We start from the raw sequence: 23,298 nt of genomic DNA on the forward strand, positions 1-23,298 counted from the left end.
CATAAGGGATTCATTAGTCAGTTATTACAGAGGCTGCTCCACTCTGCTGTGCATCTCTGGAGCAGTCTTGGATGTCATCACCCAGCATGCAACACAAGGAGGTCCAGACAACACATGAGTCACTTTCCACTGTAAACACTAATGACTTTCCTGAAATAGGGCACCTTTAAAATGGTACCTTGGTGCCTGTAGTTCGTACATAAGACCAAATGTATGAGAGCCTTTAAGAGAGGGGATAATGAAGCTCCAGAATCGATGACTGCCGTGCGGTTTAAAGTGTTCATGCACACACACAACTCAATTACAATGTTGGGTAGATACAGACTAGTCCGGTGAACTTGTGGACAAATTACCAACCGACGGAAACACTCCGAAAGTTAATTTGTCTGATGACTTGAAATAGTGGTAGCTAACATGTCTAAGGCCAGCTAAGAGCTATTGAATCATAAAGAAGATTAAAGGTTTTGATACTGTAATAGCATTTGGCCAACCAGACAACAGTCAGTCACATCACTTACATATTGTCTACATTACATACAAAACCAATGTGGAAATAGAAAATCACATCCTACACTGAATTACAAATCTAACCCTGGCTCCGACCACCCCAAGTACTCTGGTATAAAAAAAAAAAAGTATGAATGTATGTACTTGTAAGTCGCTCTGGATAAGAGCGTCTGCTAAATGACTTAAATGTAAATGTAATGGTATATCTGAAACGATTACATAGATGTAAGCAATATGGAGACAATTCCACCTAGCCTATCAGAAAGCAAAGTATAGCAATTACCAAATTGTTAACACTATTAATACATTACAATATATTATAACCACACTTCTGAGAGGAAAGAGAATCAGTTGTTGAGTCAGTGGATAGGAGGTGTTTTTAATCCTGGTTGTGTGGATCTTTTAAACAGTATCTGAAGAAGTTAAATACAGTACTTCAACATTAACAATATGAAAAGGCCATACAAAGTTTGTAAGGTAGGCTGTTAAATAATAATTAAAAAAATCTATACACTGACAAAAGGCATTGGTAAAATGGTATTGGGTATAAAACATATGCTTATATTGACCTAAAAGTACAGTATTTTTTTCTTTCATATTTGTTTTCTTTTCGCTAATACATAAACATCTTAAAGAAAAGGCAAAAGGCTGAGGCTTGTAAAGCAAATTCCATAGAAACACACTTCGCAAAAAATAAAAAAATAAAAAAAACGTAAAAAAAGCAATAGAAACGGACCGAATAAACTCACACTGAGTTTTGTTCCATGATTGGTTAAGAAAATTACATAAATCATGACAAACAAGCAATCAAATAATTTAAGTTGACTAAAGGGACACAAATGACTTAATGCTACTAAGTACGTTTTTCGAGAGACAGTTTGTGATCGTCTCATGATGTGTCGAGTCATGATGTGCTTTCTACTAGCCAGTGATATGATTGGTGGAGAGAAGACAAGAGTTTATTGGCTGCCTGAAGCAGATGGCCAAGCATCTTGCTGAGACTACTTCCTGCTTGGCTATACACATGAAACCAGCTGGAGATCTGTATTCTACAGTTCTTTAAAGTACGTGAAAGAGACCTAGAGACAAAGATAGACATACCAGTCAATACACAGGGTCATTTTCTGATACTGTGTGAACAGCAAAATAGGACGAAGTGGACGGAAGAAAAAGACGGGAGGAACCAGATTCCACATATAGTAGCTAGCTACACTTCTTTCACACAACAATTTTTCCACGTATATTATTATTAACAGTCAACGTTTTCAACAGCACAGCTCAAGTATAAACAGTGTGTGTTCTATAAATAAAAGTTGAAAAAGTACCACTAGCTTGTCAGGAGAAAAGACGACGACATACAGTATGTCACATCCAAGCTCCTGAAGTTAAGTAAGGCACCTTTTACAAGTGCTTTCTGGTCTGGCCTTGACGCACACATGCAAGGATGTCTGGCCGATAGATAGCCAAGTACTTACAGCTCAAAAATGACAAGTTTAACAGCCTATTTGACTAGCGGCCAGTCAATAAAATGATATTACAAAGCTTGCTTGGCATGATATTGTAGTACGTTCCTGTACAAGTTTCATACTTTCTCATTGACAAATATCCAGTACAATCTACTAAGTAAGGATGTAGTAACCACATATCTAAATTCCATTTAATGTACAGCTCAATACTGAGTCTACTGTACGCGTGATCATTTTTGGATCATCGCTTTGCTCGGTTGGTTGAGTCCTACAAGTTCCAACAAAGAAAACTGGAACCTTTTTGGCCCAACAAAATAGAAAATTCCTGATTATTGCATTTTAAACATATTCATTTCAGTAACAATGCCCTTTGGTTCAAAGAGGACCATCAATTTATTTTTTGCATAACAGGAGAAGGCTCAGAGAAACAAAGAAACTGAGGACTGAGGTTTTTCAGTTTTTTCAAACAAAAGGAAATGAACGCTAGATAAATATTGTGGCGATATGATGGCGCTTTTAGTTATTTTTAGGTCAATTCTGTCCTGCTCTTCCACCCAATGTGGAACACTTCAATGTCTTCAAGCAAGATACAGTTCTGGGACTTGGAAGTTCTCTTGCTGACCATACAATGGTGACATCTCAGATGATTTACCAGTCTTTCTGTTATTCCGCAAGATCCAGAAGTCTAGATTTTTTCAACATCTAGAAGTATGACTCACCTTCTCCAATGTCTAAAAGTTCTCGAGTCTCTCTCTACATGACCTAAATGTTTTCGAAGTATTTCTGTCGTTACTTCCGCCTTTCTAGAAGTTCTTGAAGATTTCTAAGTCCTTTGCAGGCACAGGTGCATCTTTCTTCCACTCGTCCTCGGGGTAGGCATCAAAGTTAGACGTGTCACCTTCGTGGGACACCTTGGGAACTATGGGTGGCTACGGGAACAAAAACAATGTGACGCTGAATACATCACAGAGCTAAAAAAGCAGGTGTTTAAAAAAAAAAGTACATCAACTCTAAATGGTGAGTTTAATGACAACAGTATAAACTGAAAATAAAGTGTACGTTTACATGTGTTCCTATTGATGTGTGTAATATAGCCAACGTGACAGACCTTCAGTTTTCTCAGAGGTACACCATCCCAGTCTATAGACTTGAACCATCTGTGCTTTTTCACATCGTCTGCTCCGTTCTGCAAGAGAAGACATTGTGCATCAGAGCCGTCCGCGGACGCTCTATTCAACACAATCTGGAATCAAGATAAATAACGTTCTTCTCGTCTGGAATAAAGGGTTTGAAATAATGACAATTAGCGCAAAACGCTTCATTCTTTCGCAACTCTTTGCGGTGTCTGTGGTGATTCTCCCTGTATACTGGGAGTGTGTGGCTAGACCACTCCTTGAGTCAGCTAGCTAGTCAGCTAACTAGCACCTTTTCCTCAGAAAACCCTTTGAGGCACAAGTTAATAACAGATCGTGTGGTGATTTATGTTTATTTAAATCACTGTGCTTACCAACAGTTGTTTCATTGAAAAGAGACATCATATACTCCCACATTGACTCTTATGCCTTTGAACAGTGTAATTCAAAACACTCAGAACTCATCCTTCGATTGAACGTCAGTGCCAGATACATACATGATTCCAATGAATGAATCATAAAATTGCGGTAGACTACAGGGACTAGAAGTCTGAAACAGATAAACACTTTTTTTTTTCTTTCCATCTTTGGTGGCTGAGTAAAAGCCAGCCCTGCAGTGTTCCTGAGGCATACATACAAACTGTACACGATGGAGGCAAGCAAACAAGGAATAATCAATCCGCCATGAGAGTTAAGATGTGCATGGCGCCTACTTTGGACCGCTCAGTGTCTAGTAGAAATGGGCAGCATTGTGCAGTTTAAAAATAAAATCCCTCCTGTTATGACAGAGAGCCAATTCATCACAGTGGTGTAAAAAGAAAATTCATTTATTCAAGAGGAATTACAGATCACTCTACTGAGTGACACTGCGTCCCAAACGGAACCCTATTCCCTACATAGTGCACTACTTTCGACCAGAGCCCCCCTGGGCCCTGTTCAAAGGTAGTGCACTTTAAAAGGGAATATGGTGTTACCAAGAGACCCGTGTTCATTGTGGAAGGAGACTCCAGTTCTCGCTGTGCAAACACAGCATCTCTGTTGCGTTCTATACATTTCCTGTGCAGATGGCTTGTGCATACTGGCTTCACTCCTACTACTACAGTGGACATCCTGGCTACCAAGAGGGAGCATCTTTTCAGCAAGATAGAATTGATATTTGCATAGAATGCCCAGTCTTGTTGAAATGGCAGGACTATGAACCAGTACACCATGTGATTAACTACTAAACTGACTTACTGACAGTGCAGGGGAAATATGTTTCTCTGTGATCCACCCTAAACCCCTGCTGCACCCTCCCACGCCTTTAAGGGTGCAAACTACCTCTACAACAACTTCCTCTACGTATCCAACTAATTGGAACCAAATGCAGACATTCAGTCACTCCCTAGGCCCTTTCCTGTCTCAGTGTTGAGACAGTGACGTCAAACTGCAGAAGACTCACTCCACAACCTGCCCGAGTCAACAAAATACTTTAAAATTGGTTTAATTAGTACTGTGTATCTGTTCTTGTGTAATGTTTTAGTATAGCTTGGGACAATAAACCTTTCTAAATCTAAATAATTATTGGATCTTGAAACTCACCTTCATATTGCCTAACCTCCTGGCTCGGTCAATGACGAGGAACTTCTTGATGAGATCTCTGGAAAACAATAGAAAGACAGTCAGGGAGACAGATTGTTAGTGTGAACTCATTGTGACTGTCTCCAGACAGCAGTGTGTGTGTGTGTGTGTGTGTTCAGACAGCAGATCGTCTGCAGTTTCAGTCAGAAGTCAAGAGGTCCGTCTCCGTCCAAAAGCTGACAAGATAGATGAGCTTGGCTATTGGAACAACAGATAAACTGACAGACTCATAAAGGTGCCATGGGGTAACAGAGAGGTACATCCTGTGTGTGTATGTGTGTGTGAGGTTCATCCAGATAGAAACATCCTCTCTCGCTCTTTCCCTCTTTTAATTGAGTGAAAGTGACAGGTTTTAAAGTTAACGTTTTCACAACTATGAAGATGCTGACGTAGGGAAACTTTAGGGATGAATTTGGGATGATTCACAATGCCTTTAAAAATGACAGTGTAAGTTTTCCGATGATATGCGGCCGGCGTTGACAGAGTCAGCTTTCAATAAAGCTGCCGTATCTCACAACCAACGAGCTGCCAGCGCAGACGTAAATATACCAGCCGAATATTGACAGTCTGCATTTTAGTGTCTTAAACCCTCCCAAGTAACAACTTCACAATCCTACAGCCTCCGCTCTCATTCAGTGGCTCTCTTTTACAGTCCCTACGGCAAGGACTGAAATGGGGAAACACCCCCCCCCCAGAAGAAAAATAAATAATTATATATAATAACAATCCTACTCCTATAATAATCCTTGGTCCTGGAACGAACTACAAAAGACTTTATAACTGGAGGACAGTGTCTGAGTTTAAAGCTCTGGTCAAAGAAAAGGTCACTGACCATTGTAATTGTATGTACACACTGGCTACTTCCTGCTGACCTCTTGCTAGGTCTCCCTCACAAAAGACATTTCTAACATCAGTGTTTTTCCCCCCTGGTTAAATAAAAATATGGTCATGTAGCCTGACTTATGACACGTCGAGGGGAAATACAACTTCCCTTAACTCCAATTGATTGCCCAATCTGAGACAGTTCTATCTTACGCAATATGTAAGCGATAAACAATGTCACTGTACATTTCTATGGAAATATAGCACACAGCAGAGTTTTGTTCTGGATCAAAATGGGGCTTAGGTGGTGGGAATGGCAGTGGCGTGGCCAATGGTGAAGTCACCAACCAACATTTTTGTGGAAATCTACACATTTTGCCTTGTGGTGGAGATCATTATTTCTTAATTTTTTAAAGCACATTTTGCCATGTTTTTATGCTATCGGAGTGACTCAAACATTATAACAAAATCAATGCCATGACAAAGGCCCATGATCTTTTCTTCGTAGATTATATCTGGTTGTTTAGTTTAGTTGTTTAAGTTTTGTTTCTTTCTTTCCGTTTGGACTAAGGCGGCCTGAAAAAAAAGAAACACCAAGACTTTTTTATGCTGCTATGCTGCACAGTGACCTAAACAAATACAGTATATTCTGAATGCCATATTTATAAAATATATATATTTAACTAGGCAAGGCAGTTAAGAACAAATTCTTATTTACAATAACGGCCTACCGGGGAGCAGTGGGTTAACCGCCTTGTTCAGGGGCAGAACGACAGATTTTTACCTTGTCAGCAACCTTTCGGTTACTGGCCCAACACTCTAACCACTAGTCTACCTGCCACCCCCTATTTGAATGGCATATAACACTTTACAACAAGTTGGTCTTACACCTGTTCAGTACTACTGTAACACGTCTTATCTTCTCTGCGATAGAAAAGAGTTACTGCAATGGACAGACAAACACAGACAGAGCCAGAGACAGACAACTCGGGTTCAGGTTCTAGCCTTCAGTTCTGATGGATGGGAATGGGTCAAAGTGATATAGCTCGAGGGAATATTTAAAAAAAGAAAACCCTTCTGTCTGTTTGGTGGCCAAAAGATAGACGGCTTAAGTGTTTGGGGCTCTATTGTTAGTGTGTTTTGTAGCAGTAGGACTGTGTGAGTGTGAGTGTGTGTGTGTGTGTGTGTGTACACGTGTTTGGTAGCAGCGGGACTGTGTGTGCGCGTGCGTTAGGTAACACTGTATGTGTGTGGCCTCTCCCAGGTATCCGGCTGGGCCAGAGTGTCAGGGCTGATTGAGTGCAGCCCAGGTCCTCCTCTCCTTCTAAAGCCGGTAATCTCCTAACATTACTCCAGCCTCCAGCTGTTCTGAGGAGCAGTGTGATGGTTGTGATGGGTTTAAAGGACGAGTTCCAACTCAGCAGAGTGTGTCATTAGTGAGGGCCCGCATCCGAAATTCAGCGTAGCTAGCTCTTCATCTTCTGCACGGGAGGCTGATTGACCCTGCCGTTTGGGAGGATGGTTGCGCTGTGTGGCGCAGTCGTTAGCGCTCGCGCACACACACACACACACGTTGTCTGTGTGCGCAGGCAGGCACACACGTTCATCCACACATGCGGTGGTCACACACACGCACGCACTGGAGAGATAGGTTAAATATTGGATTTGGTACATTCCCAGATGCACATACACAACTAAAAGGTATTCACAACGCAGCCCTGCCAAATTCCAATTGTCAGGTCCTAATCATGAGTATTGGTAATGCATTTCCAAAACACACTATGTTTGTTATGGGTAGAGAGTGTGGTGGTGGACGCGGTTGTGTTTCCAATAACAGTCTGGAGGACTTATCTCAGGAACATTTGGTTTCCTGCACGCCAAGACCTAAATCTAAAAATCGGATTGAAATGTAATGTGAAAAGCAACATCCATACATTCTCCTCACAAGTCGAAATTTTATAAGATGGCTTATCGTATATTATGTATCATAATGGAATACGTTTGTGCCGAGGTAGTGGTAGACTTTGGGGACTTTCCCTCCATTATTTCACCCACAATCCCCTGTGCTTGGGTGTGTGCCTGGGTGTGTGTGTGTGTGTGTGTGTGTACGACCTACTTTACATAGAAATCCAGATGCCGCGGGAATTCCAGCTTCCCCGCGAGAATCTTCTGATAAATACCAAAGGGATTGTCATCAAAAAACGGTGGGTACCTGGAGGGAAAAATAAAAGAACATGTCAGAAAAACAGTCATCTCTCCTCAACCGGTGATTACTTGTAAACTCCTTCAAAATGCTTGTTCCTATTGGCAAACACTAATAAAATGAAATAAAATGAAATCACTGTGTAAAAATAAAATCATAAACCAGGTTTCCATCCAACCTATTTATGCGAGTCAAGCACGTCGGATTAAAAATGTCACGACAGGCTTGATGGAAACAGCAAGTTGGTCGGTAAACTTTCCAAATGTCCGCCAAGAAAAACACACTACCCAGGATGGGGATCTTTTTGTCTCTGTAAAATTGATTATGCGAGAAATGGCAGTGGAAATGCCTTTCACGCGCAAATATTGACGACCATTATACTTAAGTAAACTTAGTGTCACACAATTATATTTTGTGTGGTCCTGCCTAGCCCAGTTGGAAGGGCATGGCGCTTGTAATGCCAGGGTTGTGGGTTTGATTCCCACAGAGGTCCAGTATGAAAATGTAGGCACTCACTACTGTAAGTCGCTCTGGATCGTCTGCTAAATGATGTAAAATGTCCTCCCACTACGACATGGGAAAGCATGCAGTTTATTAGGTTACAGATGAAATAAGTTGTGATGAACATCACAGGGTGGTGAAAGTGCACGCTGATGAGCTTGATGGTGACATGATGATCAATGCATGGCTGCTGTTTGACAAATCATCTGGCTTTTCAGTCCGTAATAATCTCATACATGTAGGTAGCCCACCCACACTGTATCTGAGAGCTGTTGACTAGGGGGCAGGTGCCAAGACCAGAGTGGGCACATTTGCTATATATATATATATATTTTTTTTTTGTGACATAACCATCAATAGAGTTGAAAATGCGACAGAAACCCATTTACTAGTATTTATTTTTTGGTACCTGGGAATTTAACCGCAAAAGGTTTTTTGATAAAAGCACAGCTTTTTATGCGCAACAAATCATTTGATGGAAACATATCTGTGGTGGGAAAACGCACATATTTTTATGCAGATTTTTGATGGATGGAAACACACGTATGTGTGTGAACACACTCGCCTACGCGTCTCTGTGTAGTACAGAGCTGTAGCTTCTCAGACCAATCAGCTGCATTCTGGTGACTCTGATGGTTTAATGGTGAACGCTTCCCCAGCACTGCTCCAGCCTGGACAAACCATTAACCATGCAGGCTGCTTTACATAATGGGCCAGGCCAGCCTAGCTAAATGCATTACACATGCAGCAGACAGCCGGATAATCACACCAGTTTGTCACAGGGGCTGCCGAGCTGAGCCAGTCAAAATGGAGACAGAAACCTCTGTGGAATTGGGGCCTGGAGGCTGTTAGATGTGTAACACAGACCAATATTATTTTTATGTAAAAGGTCAGAGAATTGTGCAATAGGTTCATTCAAGTCAGACGGTCAGACGAAAGCCAGATAAGACAACTATCAAAAGGAGAACTGCATCAGTGGAAGACGGCACGCATCAGTCAAAACCTGTCAATAAACTGAAACGACTAAGACGGACAAGATAAGGAAGGGAGAAATAATGCCCGGTAATGATTTTTGGTCATGGCCTGAGATCAGAATAAAGTCCTTGAGAAAAGCTGGTTTCCAAGGGGAATGTAATGTCTTTAGCAGGGACAGGTCTCTACAGTGAATGTCAGAGCAGAAGGGAGGGGGGAAAAAAGAGGAAGAGTCAGGGCGTTAGAATACGAGGGGAGCCAAAGGATGAATCAACAGAGAGCCGCTTTCCTGATGGGTCCTCCTCTTACTGGATGGTAAAGAGGGAGGCCAAGTGCAGTCTACCACCCCGCTCCCCCAGGTACCCCCACCAGCCTGCCGGTAGATTAGTCTAGGTCCCCAGTGAAGAACAGTGAGAGACTAGAGACTCGGCTCCTCTTATGTAACAGTAACCTACGGTTTACGTAACACCTGAGGTGTCGCCAAGATTCCACAGGGAGGAGGATGGGGAGAGGAACGGATGGAGGAAATGGTGAAAACAGGATCAATCAAAACAGGGAACTACTAACATGTTTAGCAGTAGGAGTTAGGATCGTCTGTATGCGGGAGTAGGCCTAGGTGTTTAGGAGTAGATTTAAACTAGCACAGCTACAGTAAGAATCGACAAGAATACTAATCTTCCACATATTGCAGAGAAACAGAAATTAAAACTGTTTCTGGTTAGCTTGGAACTGGAATAGGCTACATTGACCAGAGAAGATGTGATGTGAGTGGGAGGGAGGACCACACACACACACACACACACACACACACACACACACACACACACACACATAAAGACAGGGCGGTTTTCATTAAGGAGAGCAGGCTCCCCCACCAGGCAGGATTAGATACAGGATGATACAAGCCTACTGGACTGTCTGTGTATGTCGGTGTGTGTTAGTGTGTGTGTGTGTCAGTGTGTGTGTGTGCAAGATACAGGCGGACTGGGCTGGACTGAGTGTGTGTGGAGCTCAGTGCACAGGTGACCTCGTCATGATTATTCCCAGAAGTCAGGACCCTGGGGCGGATGGATGTCGGAGTGTGTAAACCTACCACACCACGTAACTTTCAGTAGCCCCCCTCTACATTATTCCACTACGGAAGCTACAGGACCTTTGACAAAACAGTTATGCGGCAGTCAACCTTTAGGGCGTGTTGTTCTGAAGGGATCTTGTGTCTCCTGGAGCGCTGAGTGTGTGCGCACACTTCAAAGACCCGTGTGACGGATGCTAAGGAGAAGGTCAAATTTTTCTTCACTAGAAGCCCAAGGCCACTGAATTCTCCACTGGCACATGAATATACTAGGGTGATGTGAGGAGGCACGTACAGAAAGACTTTTGAGTCGCTGACAACTTCACTACCACTCATGTTTCTATATTCATACAGATTTTAAAAATATGGTAAACACTAAAGATAATTAATCAAATAAAAAAATGAAAATAAATCGAATTCATGTTACAGATGCTATTTTCCCAACTGTTCAGCCATGTAGTGAAGAAAAGCAGCGTGATTGTTTTAAACGTCTAGCTGCTAAATACTAGGCCTATCAATGTTCATTTTATTCAAAAGGCATAGATAAGAAGTCAAATCTCCGATTTTACAACATTTTTACCCATTCTGGGGATAAGGGCTATGCTACATTTCCATAGCAAAACAAACAATACACACCCAAACCCATCCTGTGTACTGTCCTGACGTTATAATAACTAGTGCCCTCTAGGGGCGGCTAATTCACATGATAGGCAGTGGATCCCAACCTTTCTACGGTTACTGTACCACCAACTGAATTTTGCTCTGGCTGGAGTACCCCTGATTTACCCCCTCATGAGTATTTTACCAGTAGGTCTATGGTCTCATGAATCTTTTCAAGTACCTCTGGTTGGGAACCTCTATGATAGTCTACTGAACATAACACTATCAGAGCCCTTCTCTCTTGCTTCCATAGATTGTATGAGCCAACGCATTGTCTATGTAATATTATAAACTGGGTGGTTCAAGCCCTGAATGCTGATTGGCTGACAGCCGTGGTATATCAGACTGTATACCACGGGTATGACAAAACATGTATTTTTACTACTCTAATTACGTTGGTAACCAGTTTATGATAGCAATAAGGCACCTCAGGGGTTCGTGATATATGGCCAATATACCACGGCTAAGGGCTGTATCCAGGCACTCCGCGTTGTGTCTTGCCAAGAACAGCCCTTAGCCGTGGTATATTGGCCATATACCACACCCCCTCGTGCTTTATTGCTTAATAATATGGCACTTGGCAGACACTTTTATCGACTCACAGTTCAGTGAGTGCATACATAGGCTACACCCTATATATTTAGCCTAGTATATGTAGCCTATGTGACGCCTGCAGAAATGCATGTGGATTATAAGCAAAAAGCAAGCACTTAACTCATGTGTAGGCTGGGCTATATAGAACAAATCATTTAACTTGGTTCCCTCGTCTCAAAGAGGAGCGGAAGAGCAGCCGGCCACGTGAGTGATGCTACATGTTGCTAGCAGACATCCACTCAGTCAATGAGTCATTCATTCATTCACTCATTCATTCATTCAAGGCCAGTGTACTCTACAGAAGCACTGCTGAAATAGAATTTCTATAGACATCAGGCCGCAGATGTACCATAGCTAAACGTCCCGGCATCACTGCCAGTATTCCAAATGGCACCCTATTCCCTATGTAGTGCACTACTTACATAGGGAATAGGGTGCCATTTGAAACACAGGCCCGGCGTCGTTAAGCTATGGTACAACTACGGCCTGTCTATAGAGATCCTATTTCAGCAGTGCTTCTGTAGGCCTTGAATGAATGAGTGACTGAGTGGGGTTCTCAGACGAGAGAGCATAGCTTAAAGCCACCAGAGTTTGTTATTACGAAACCTTGGTCTCCACAGATCACACACAGGTGGGAATGTGTCAGAATAAGTTACCTTTGACCTTTCTTCAATCTGTAACCTTCCTTTCATCCTTAAGACCGTCCACCTCTGTCATCACAGAAACACAAGGCAGACTGGTCTTGGAATTAAGCCCACTACAGAGTGACGTAACATCATAAGGTCAACTCTCTGAATAAAAGCACACTTGTCTCTCCATTGACTCGCCACAGACATTCTGCTGGATACTACCCAGTGTTCATAGACAGAGCCCACTGTCCATAGAGGATAGCCACTCTTCATACATACTACTACACTAGCAAGGGATCAATTCTATTTCAATTCAGGAAGTAAACTGGAATTCCGATTCCAATATTTTTTTATAAAGAAATCAATGAGGAGAATTGGAATGTTAGTTTACTTTCTGAATATAAATGAAATTGCCCCCAACCCCTGCTACTACCACACAGTCATCTTGTCCTCTGGTGGACTGGGGCCCCCTGGTGTTCAACCCTGCCCTGTCAGGAGACATTACAGTATTCAGTTAAAACCCTGCCCAGTCAGGACTCATGACACTAGTGTTCAGCTCAACACCAGTCCTTCCCATTCAGTCAGAGGACAGGACACTACTACTCACCCAGCCAGCATCTCAAAGACGAGGATCCCCAGGGCCCACCAGTCCACCGCCCGGCCATGACCTTTGCTCTGAATGACCTCTGGGGCCAGGTACTCTGGGGTTCCACACAGAGTCCACGTCCTGAACGGAGCGATGGAGAGAGACCGAAGGAGAAAGAGACATTACAAAGAGAAACAATATTAGCTTTGAACCATTTACATTCGAGATGTTACGTTACTGCAACAGAACACAGGAACAGGCGCGCACGTACAACGTTCATTTTGGATGTGTAGCCAATAACAGCTGACTGATGATCAATCCAAGCCTAGGTTTCCCCAAGGGTCACCCGGTACGCAGCACACCCTGCACATTCCAATGAGTTTACCCTAGAAGAGGCGACTTCTGTTACATACAGGGAAAGACAACCCCAGTCTTGTCAAGTAATGTGTCCTGTATGTAGGTTGCTCTCACAATAGTGTCAGCTGTCAGTCGACTGGTCCTTCAGTCAGTAGTAGTGTAGCCTATGCAGGCTGATCTCACAGTAGTATGTACACTGACGTGGTATAACTAATACAGCGTGTGTAGCCTGATCACACAGTACTATCGGGTGGTATATGGATCCAACAGTGACGGAGCTTTAGTTTGCTGGAAGTATTGGTTCTGGTTGTGTTATTGGTAGATCAATGTCTTTGGTTCAATAGTACAGCTGATTAACACTGCTTGGAGGACATATAAAACCCTGGATCACTATTCTCAGGCCAGCAGGGAGGGTATCTGAAGTGGGGAGCAGAATATGACACAACAAACTATAATTTTCATCTGATTTTTTTTATGTTCTGAAGAAGAAAAAAAAAAACGGCCCTTTGGAAAATAACTCTTGGTCAGTTGCCGTGGTGATGGTTAATTTGTATGCAAATGGTTACTCTGTTTAAGGAGCAGGCTCGAGGTCCCTGATTTCGTTCGTACATTTCCACCATTAGTATAGATTTTGATGTGAACGACACTGGTCGCAGTGCGGAAAATGCAGCTTGCATTGTACATTTTTTTGTGGCATGCAACCTTTATCTGATCTACCTCAGACTCAGAGTACTCTCTGGACAGAGTGCTGCTCTACGACTGGCAAAGCTAGTCTAATAAACCGGTAACCTCCGAGCACATCCTAGAACCTAAAGCGGGTCCATTCTGCCATTAGGTGGCACTGTGGAAGCATCAACAGTGGGGTATCGTTTCACCTTCCAAACTGATCACGCGCACACGCAAGCACGCGCACACAGACGAGGAACACCACCAGTGGCAAGGCAGCCAACTTCCCTCATTCGTTTGTTCTTCACACTCTCGCCGCATTCGAGGCAATTCCTTTTGCCTTCCATTTCTTTAAGTGGGTCACAAGTTGCACATCAGAGACACATCTACTCCAAATCTGTTTTATTCTCCCGGCCATAGAAAATGTAATCTTAGTCCATTTTGTTTACATGTCAGTGGGTCAGGTTTGTGTTCAGCGAGGCTCCCTGCAAAACACTACACTACTGCAGTGCAGATACAAAAACTGTTTTAACCGGAGTGCTGCAGCTTTCCAATCCTACGGAGGTTACTGAAGAGGACTAGCTGCTTGTAACGCTAATATAAAAACAAAATAACGGCAATTTCCATCTCATCTTCGCATTTTTTCTCATGTTTTTGGATTCCATCTTAGATAGAGCGAGGTTTCCCCTCCATACACTCTGTGAATATTATATGGATGTGTAAAATGACAACTTCAGGAAGGACATCTATATCCCTACTGTACCAATCAGGCAAATATGTCTGTATGGCTACAAGTCCTAAAAGTGTTATAGTTTCACAATGAGAGGAGAAAAACAAACAGCATTCACTCCCGCAATTAACATGGCAGTCTAATAATATCCTGGTAATGACTTGTTAGGGGGCATAATGTCTAACAATTAAGGATGTCCTAGCTGTGCAGTACACCTGCTCCCAGATGGGATGATACCTGTGGGGACGAACAGCTCATACTGGGACGCTGCTCTGCGGCTGACCTTGTGCTGCTTCCAGTCTCTAGGGTGTGTGTGGTCTCAGGGAAGTAGGAAATATAATAACACAGTCCAAAGACACATTTCCGTTTCTCAATGGACAATAAAGTTGTACTCTACGGCATTGCATCATACCTGTCCGAGAGCTTCTTAGCGAAGCCGAAGTCCGTGAGGCGGATGTGTCCCTCGCTGTCCAGCAGTATATTCTCCGGCTTCAGGTCTCGGTAGACGATCTCTTTGGAGTGGAGGTACTCGATGGCACACACGATCTCCGTGGAGTAGAAGAGGCCCGTGGTGTTGCTGAAGCGGCCGCGGCTACGGAGGTAACTGAACAGCTCGCCGCCTGGGACATAGTCCATCAGCATGTATAGTAAACGATCGTCATGGTGGGTCCAGAACCTGGAAGGTATAAACAGGAAATAAACACACCGGTACATTTGAACAAGGTGACTCTATTCAAACACAAATATTGGTCAGGTAACAGTGGTTGGATGTAGAGAGTTAGACCACACGGTAGTCTGGTCAGTGTTTGCTCAGCTTACAGTATGTGGCATGGGCCTTGTCAAAACGGTTGTAGAGGACAAGTGGAAAGTGGCCCTGTGTGGCTTAGTGGGTAGGAGCGCGGTGCTGACAACACCAAGGTCATGGGATTCAACACCCCTAGTCACATACATATTCTAGAAACGTATACACTCACTGTAGGGCAGGTCACCTTGGACAAAGACTTCTGCTTAATGGCATATATTATTTATACAGTGGGGAGAAGAAGTATTTGATACACTGCCGATTTTGCAGGTTTTCCTACTTACAAAGCATGTAGAGGTCTGTAATTTTTATCATAGGTACACTTCAACTGTGAGAGACGGAATCTAAAACAAAAATCCAGAAAATCACATTGTATGATTTTTAAGTAATTAATTTGCATTTTATTGCATGACATAAGTATTTGATCACCTACCAACCAGTAAGAATTCCAGCTCTCACAGACCTGTTCGTTTTTCTTTAAGAAGCCCTCCTGTTCTCCACTCATTACCTGTATTAACTGCACCTGTTTGAACTCGTTACCTGTATAAAAGACACCTGTCCACACACTCAATCAAACAGACTCCAACCTCTCCACAATGGCCAAGACCAGAGAGCTGTGTAAGGACATCAGGGATAAAATTGTAGACCTGCACAAGGCTGGGATGGGCTACAGGACAATAGGCAAGCAGCTTGGTGAGAAGGCAACAACTGTTGGCGCAATTATTAGAAAATGGAAGAAGTTCAAGATGACGGTCAATCACCCTCGGTCTGGGGCTCCATGCAAGATCTCACCTCGTGGGGCATCAATGATCATGAGGAAGGTGAGGGATCAGCCCAGAACTACACGGCAGGACCTGGTCAATGACCTGAAGAGAGCTGGGACCACAGTCTCAAAGAAAACCATTAGTAACACACTACGCCGTCATGGATTAAAATCCTGCAGCCCACGCAAGGTCCCCCTGCTCAAGCCAACGCATGTCCAGGCCCGTCTGAACTTTGCCAATGACCATCTGGATGATCCAGAGGAGGAATGGGAGACGGTCATGTGGTCTGATGAGACAAAAATAAAGCTTTTTGGTCTAAACTCCACTCGCCGTGATTGGAGGAAGAAGAAGGATGAGTACAACCCCAAGAACACCATCCCAACCGTGAAGCATGGAGGTGGAAACATCATTCTTTGGGGATGCTTTTCTGCAAAGGGGACAGGACGACTGCACCGTATTGAGGGGAGGATGGATGGGGCCATGTATCGCGAGATCTTGGCCAACAACCTCCTTCTCTCAGTAAGAGCATTGACGATGGGTCGTGGCTGGGTCTTCCAGCATGACAACGACCCGAAACACACAGCCAGGGCAACTAAGGAGTGGCTCCATAAGAAGCATCTCAAGGTCCTGGAGTGGCCTAGCCAGTCTCCAGACCTGAACCCAATAGAACATCTTTGGAGCTGAAAGTCCGTATTGCCCAGCGACAGCCCCGAAACCTGAAGGATCTGGAGAAGGTCTGTATGGAGGAGTGGGCCAAAATCCCTGTTGCAGTGTGTGCAAACCTGGTCAAGAACTACAGGAAACGTATGATCTCTGTAATTGCAAACAAAGGTTTCTGTACTAAATATTAAGTTCTGCTTTTCTGATGTATCAAATACTTATGTCAGACCAAAAAATGCAAATGAATTACTTAAAAATCATACAATGTGATTTTCTGGATTTTTGTTTTAGATTCCGTCTCTCACAGTTGAAGTGTACCTATGATAAAAAATTACAGACCGCTACATGCTTTGTAAGTAGGAAAACCTGCAAAATCGGCAGTGTATCAAATACTTCTTCTCCCCACTGTATATTAAATCCACTTCCAACAGATCTGTGGCTGACGATGGCGGTGGTGTTGAGGTGATCAGACAATAACAGTCTGATGAGGAAGGGGAGGTTGACTTCGGTCAGGACTTCCTTCTCTTTATGTTATGACAGCCATGTTAGGCTATGTTTGGTTACGTTATGTGTCGTTGAGGTGATCAGACACTCACAGTCTGATGAGGAAGGGGTGGTTGACTTCAGTCAGGACTTCCTTCTCGTTGTGGACGTGCTGCTCCTGCTTCAGCCGGATCACGTCAGGGATCTTCATAGCCTTCAGAGCGTAGAACGCCCTGCTCTTCTTGTCTTTCACCAGGAACACCCTGCCAAAGGTCCCTGTGCCTGAAGCAAGGAGAGAGAGGAACAGTCATTAGACAAGGCGTTAAGTTCTCTCTCACCCCCCCCCTCCCCAAAGGGCATAGAGCAACATTTAATTCAGATTATTTCTGCAACAAATCAACCACCATTATTTTTTACTTCACACTTATTTTTCTTAATACTGCATTGTTGGTTAAGGGCTTGTAAGTAAGCATTCACTGTAAGGTCTACACCTCTTGTATTCGGCATATGTAACAAATAACATTTGATTTGATAATCAGGAATAGATCTCTGGATCAAGTAATTTCATGAAATCAGAATGACATATTTATTTTTGACATTCAATTATGCCCGACATGTCTTCCACCCTTCCATCAATTAAAGAGGTTGAACCTGGAAGAACCGTCCAAGATTCCTTGAGTTGTCTTCTCACTCTTTCACAAGTCTGAGCTCATTATTCCGGTCAACAATTCAGATTGTTTCTCTATTCCCATCCCCAGGTCAAGAGGAGTACAAAATAACACCCCGTGTCTAGTCATATTTCACTGTGAGTAAGGAGAGAGGGTGTAGACAAACAGAGAAAACAGAGAGATGATCTCACAATCCCTGATAAAGTCATGGAATGTTGGCTTCTAGCACGTTTGGGCTTACCTCATACAAGGATTCTTTGTCCTTCCCTGTTCTCCATGGTAATCTAATAGGAGCAAGCAAGCAAACAAAGCCCAAACCCTTTCTTTGTCTTCTTCATCATATCATAAGACAGAGGTTAGATAACTGTCAGGTTTGACTCTGAGCGCAACTGCACTACCATACCTGAAAACATTGCTGGTGTAATATTGCGCCTCAAGGCAGATATGTTCTTGTAAAGTCAGCACAATCAGATGGATATTCTACGGATGTTTGTCCTCTCCTAGTGGGCCTAGTACTACTTATCTCGAGATTCCCAACAAGCAGGCTTTAGGCATACACTACTAAAGCACGAAAAACAGCAAGAGAAAATATTTTGGCAAACATAGTGAGCACCTTGCTCAATAGAAGTGAGCTAATAATGACATGTGTGTAGTCTTTAGGCAACAGCTCAATCAATATTTTGTTTGTATTCAGAAGGAATCTGCTGCAGAAGCCAACCGTCTAGGGAGGTTAGGACTAGTACCTGTCGGCACAGTAAAGACATATGGTAATGTCCTTTTCCAATCACCGTTCGTTGCTCCCTCAAGTAGCCCAATCTTCTTGTGGACGCAGCAAACTGACATTTTTCTTCTGCTGATTTTGTAGCTTCTGTTGCATTTTTAGATGTGTGCATGTACAGTTGATGTCAGAAGTTTACATACACCTTAGCCAAATACATTTAAACTCAGTTTTTCACAATTCCTGACATTTAATCCTAGTAAAAATTCCCTGTCTTACATCAGTTAGGATCACCACTTTATTTTAAGATTGTGAAATGTCAGAATAATAGTAGAGAGAATGATTTATTTCAGCTTTCATTTCTTTCATCACATTCCCAGTGGGTCAGAAGTTTACATACAGTCAATTAGCATTCGGTAGCATTGCCTTTAAAATTGTTTAACTTGGGTCAAATGTTTCAGGTAGCCTTCCCACAATAAGTTGGGTGACTTTTGGCCCATTCCTCCTGACAGAGCTGGTGTAACTGAGTCAGGTTTGTAGGCCTCCTTGCTCGCACATGCTTTTTCAGTTCTGCCCACAAATGTTCTATGGAATTGAGGTCAGGGCTTTGTGATGGCCACTCCAATACCTTGACTTTGTTGTCCTTAAGCCATTTCCCCACAACTTTGGAAGTATGCTTGGGGTTATTGTCCACTTGGAAGACCCATTTGCAACCAAGCTTTAACTTCCTGTCTGATGTCTTGAGATGTTGCTTCAATATATCGACATAATTTTCCTTAGTCATGATGCCATCTATTTTGTGAAGTGTACCAGTCCCTCCTGCAACAAAGCACCCCCACAACATGATGCTGCCAACCCTGTGCTTCACGGTTGGGATGGTGTTCTTCAGCTTGCAAGCCTCCCCCTTTTTACTCCAAATATAACGATGGTCATTATGGCCAAACAGTTCTATTTTTGTTTCATCAGACATTTCTCCAAATAGTACAATCTTTGTCCCCATGTGCAGTTGCAAACCGTAGTCTGGCTTTTTTATGGCGGTTTTGGAGCAGTGGCTTCTTCCTTGCTGAGCGGCCTTTCAGGTTATGTCGATATAGGACTCATTTTACTGTGGATATTGATATTGACTTTTGTACCCGTTCCTCCAGCATCTTCACAAGGTCCTTTGCTGTTGTTCTGGGATTGATTTGCATTTTTCGCACCAAAGTTCGTTCATCTCTAGGAGACAGAACCCTTCCTGAGCGGTATGACGGCTGTGTGGTCCCATGGTGTTTATACTTGCGTACTATTGTTTGTACAGATGAACGTGGTACCTTCAGGCGTTTGGAAACTGCTCCCAAGGATGAACCAGACTTGTGGAGGTCTACAATTTTTTTTCTGAGGTCTTGGCTGATTTCTTTTGATTTTCCCATGATGTCAAGCAAAGAGTCACTGAGTTTGAAGGTAGGCCTTGAAATACATCTACAGGTAGACCTCCAATATACTCAAATGATGTCAATTAGACTATCAGAAGCTTCTAAAGCCATGACATAATTTTCTGAAATTTACCAAGCTGTTTAAAGGCACTTAACTGTATGCAAACTTCTGACTTCAACTGTATATACTATTTTCTCCATATTGAGTGATTACCACCAGAAATGTCCCGTGATTTAATTTGGCAATGTGACATAGGTTTTCCCCTGCAAGTGGGTCAAGCCTAGTTTGTCCTTTTCTCTCCAATACAGCAATGCCTGAAGCAACGGGATATGCACCAAATACTGCGCTGAATACTTGCATGATGTACTGAATACTGAATAGTGTTTCCCCAAAAAATAAAAACAGCTAGGCTATATGATAACAAATGGCACAAAATGGATGTTTCTCTCAACACCAATGTGAGGTATTTTGCATGGAAACAAACCAGAGGTCTAGCTAACTTGGAAAAGTGAAGGGGAAATGACTGACCTATTTCTGCTCCACAACTGAACTGAATCAATTAGAGTGAGAAACAGTGACACCTGTTTTCACTGCGACACTCAAGGTGTGCTATTTTGTCAGATTCTTGGTTCGCTGGATGCTAGCCTACATGCATTTGAATAGAATACAGAATGCTTCTTGTTCTAATTTTGTGGGAGCAGAAATAGATAGGCCTGTGTTTTGAGTTGATTTGACTGGCACTACATATTTGATGGAACAAGGCCAGACATGGACTGATAAGAGCCTAGCTTGTTGATGCTACTCAATGCACTTGGCCAGTGGCCACGTATCTTGATGTAGGCTTAGGCCCCACCATTTTTGCCTCATCACCAAAAAATGTTTCCTATGCATGAAAGATGGGCAAAATGCCTGTAATGCCTGTAAGCTTTGAATGTCACGTGAGAGCACGGGGCCTCATTATTTCAATGACCATTAGACAAAAGCCGTCCTCAAGACATGTAACTGATTTGTCATAAGAAGTAAATCCCTCTCATCATCATCTACCAAAAGGTTTTGCAAATTGGATGATTTTATCTTCGGTCTATAAGCTTCATCTTTGCCCTGATCGCGTGGGCTTAGAATGATGGGAATTCTCTATTAGCTAAGTGTCCTCCTTGTCATGAATAAAAAATGAGAGCGCTGTAAAATATGAAGTGGTTTTCGTGATCAGTAGCCTGTGTTCAGTCTTGAAGTAGTGCATGTTGTTTAACATTCTTGGCTTCTGGCATTAGACTCACCACAGAGGACTCCACCCATGTGAAAAAAAATCACTGTTCAACAGCTGAGCCTGCTGACACATTACCCACGCAGTGAAAGGACTTTACATGCCCATACAAGAGTGAGCAGAGCCAAACACAAACTTTGACATTCACAGGGCACTGCTCACAATAACAGGAACATCTGACACCTCACCTTACTAATATAGCCATTTCCTTTTATTTTTTTATTTTTTAAACAAATAATATATACTCATCCTCTCTGAACTAGTCGAAAGGGTTTCAATGTTGCAAAACGTCTGATAATGAGGGAAGTAAACGTTTCCTCCATTAAGCTTTCACTTCTCAAGCTGGTTATTTCATGTATGCAATGCGGCCATTTCTCCTGCTTGATCCCTGAGATGTACACAGATATTTCCCCTAATGTCATGTCAAGAAAATGTTGACCATCCCAGCAACTGTGTGGGATGACGAATTCCTCAATGATTGGGCACAGAGTGGACATTAAACCTATGGGTGGGCTTGGCTGAAATGGAGAACGTCCTTGTCCCCATCCAGCTGACAGATTAAGTAGCAGGCCGAACAGAGTCATGACGGCTATCTTCTGACTCAAGAGTCGAATGATGTTTCATGTTCAGCACATCACCATGTCATGATCTCATATCCCATGAAATGGCTGATCACATAGTCGCCTTGGCTTTCATTGCTTGTGCTGTTGTGCACGAGCCAAACATGTACCAGTAGTAGTAGCCTATGCCCTATATAGCCTAGTTGATAGGCAGGATAGTGTGAGAAGCTCTGTGATAGACAGACCAGTTTCACCAGTGTGTGTACTGCAACATACTGGCTTGCTGCCTAAACTTACCAACTGTGGCAATGGTGTCCAGGTCATCGAGTGAGTATGTCCTGTTGTTCAACGTTAACGATGCTGCTCCGGCCAATAACATGGGACTGCTCGCGCAGGTCTTGGCACTCTCACGAATGGAGTTGCTTTCATTAATTATCCCAACCTTTGCCTTTGTTGATGCCATTTTCCGTATGCATCCAAATGTAGCTATGCTAGCAATCACTTTAGCCAGCTAGTTAGCTACCAAACCGGTTTTGCCGAGGATAGCCAATGACGGCTTACAGTAGCCAATTCTCAAGAACAGTGTCCGCCTTATTCCCTAATACCAACTATGGTTTTAAATTAAATGTTGCTACTTCCCTTGGACAAGCGAGTATCTTGTCTTGATAGCTAGAAAACAGGTGACGATCGTATCCTTGCGGAATCGCATGATGTATCTCGAGCGGTCACTGCTGTCAAATGCAGAAGCTAGCTAGCCATAGCAAACAGAGTAGCTAGCAATATATAGCTGACACAAAAGAAAACCATCCCACCGCTAGCGACTGAATGAATGACCAACGCTAATATAGCTAGCTAATGTCAAACTACAAACGCATACTGCCCATTTACGCACGAGCCGTCGCTTGAGTAGCTAGGGGGTCTCGAGTTCTCACTAGTTTAACTTCCGTCATAGGAAGCTAGTTGGCTAGCAAGAAATATATTTGAGACATTTAAATTATTTACTTCTCCGCTTCGCAAGTAGAACCTCACCCAGTTCAACAACACACATACAGGGCAAAGGAGAGGTGGGGAATGCTTTGTGTTGACAAAAAACGACCAATGAGTAAAACACCCCATGTGCATATTGACCAATGGTATGATTAAAGGGGTGGAGACCCGTTTGACAGACAGCTGGAAAACAGCCGTAACTGTTCTTTCCACATGTACAGTTTGAAGACATGCCAATCAAATGAAACACGGTCTGCTTTCCACTGTGAGATTACATTGATACAGACAGCAAAGAGTACCAGCACACAGCACCAGCTAAATGTAGCCTAATATCAAATGGCAAGGTTTTAGATAGCAGACTGAACTCCACTCTCTCTGTAAACCCTTGATACAGTAAAACCTGAAAGCTTTGAGTAATGGGGTGTGTATTATTTACTCATGGGCTGTGGTGGGGAGGGTGG

General features: G+C 43.0%; 1 protein-coding gene across 1 annotated transcript; it reads right to left on the minus strand.

Moving 5' to 3' along the window:
- Positions 1–866: 866 nt before the first annotated feature.
- prkx (protein kinase X-linked) lies at positions 867–22,888 on the minus strand. Its single transcript, XM_038980195.1, has 8 exons — positions 22,148–22,888; positions 17,341–17,509; positions 14,931–15,194; positions 12,787–12,906; positions 7,665–7,760; positions 4,688–4,745; positions 3,082–3,159; positions 867–2,902 (listed from the first exon to the last, which is right to left on the minus strand). The coding sequence occupies exons 1-8, from the start codon at positions 22,311–22,313 to the stop codon at positions 2,777–2,779; spliced, it is 1,077 nt and encodes a 358-aa protein (XP_038836123.1). The 5' UTR covers positions 22,314–22,888; the 3' UTR covers positions 867–2,776.
- Between the last annotated feature and the right edge of the window lie 410 nt (positions 22,889–23,298).

This window comes from Salvelinus namaycush, chromosome 40 (genome assembly GCF_016432855.1).
Source record: "Salvelinus namaycush isolate Seneca chromosome 40, SaNama_1.0, whole genome shotgun sequence".
In the NCBI taxonomy this organism is placed as follows: domain Eukaryota; kingdom Metazoa; phylum Chordata; class Actinopteri; order Salmoniformes; family Salmonidae; genus Salvelinus; species Salvelinus namaycush.

What these genes read in the sequence shown, in the direction of transcription:
- prkx (XM_038980195.1), bottom strand. Translation starts at nt 22,313, where the DNA reads ATGGCATCAACAAAGGCAAAGGTTGGGATAATTAATGAAAGCAACTCC. An exon ending in GGAGGTTAGGCAATATGAAG is followed by an intron (nt 3,160 to 4,687) that starts GTGAGTTTCAAG and finishes CTTCTCTTGCAG; the next exon opens with AACGGAGCAGACGATGTGAA. An exon ending in TACCTCTGAGAAAACTGAAG is followed by an intron (nt 2,903 to 3,081) that starts GTCTGTCACGTT and finishes TTGTTCCCGTAG; the next exon opens with CCACCCATAGTTCCCAAGGT.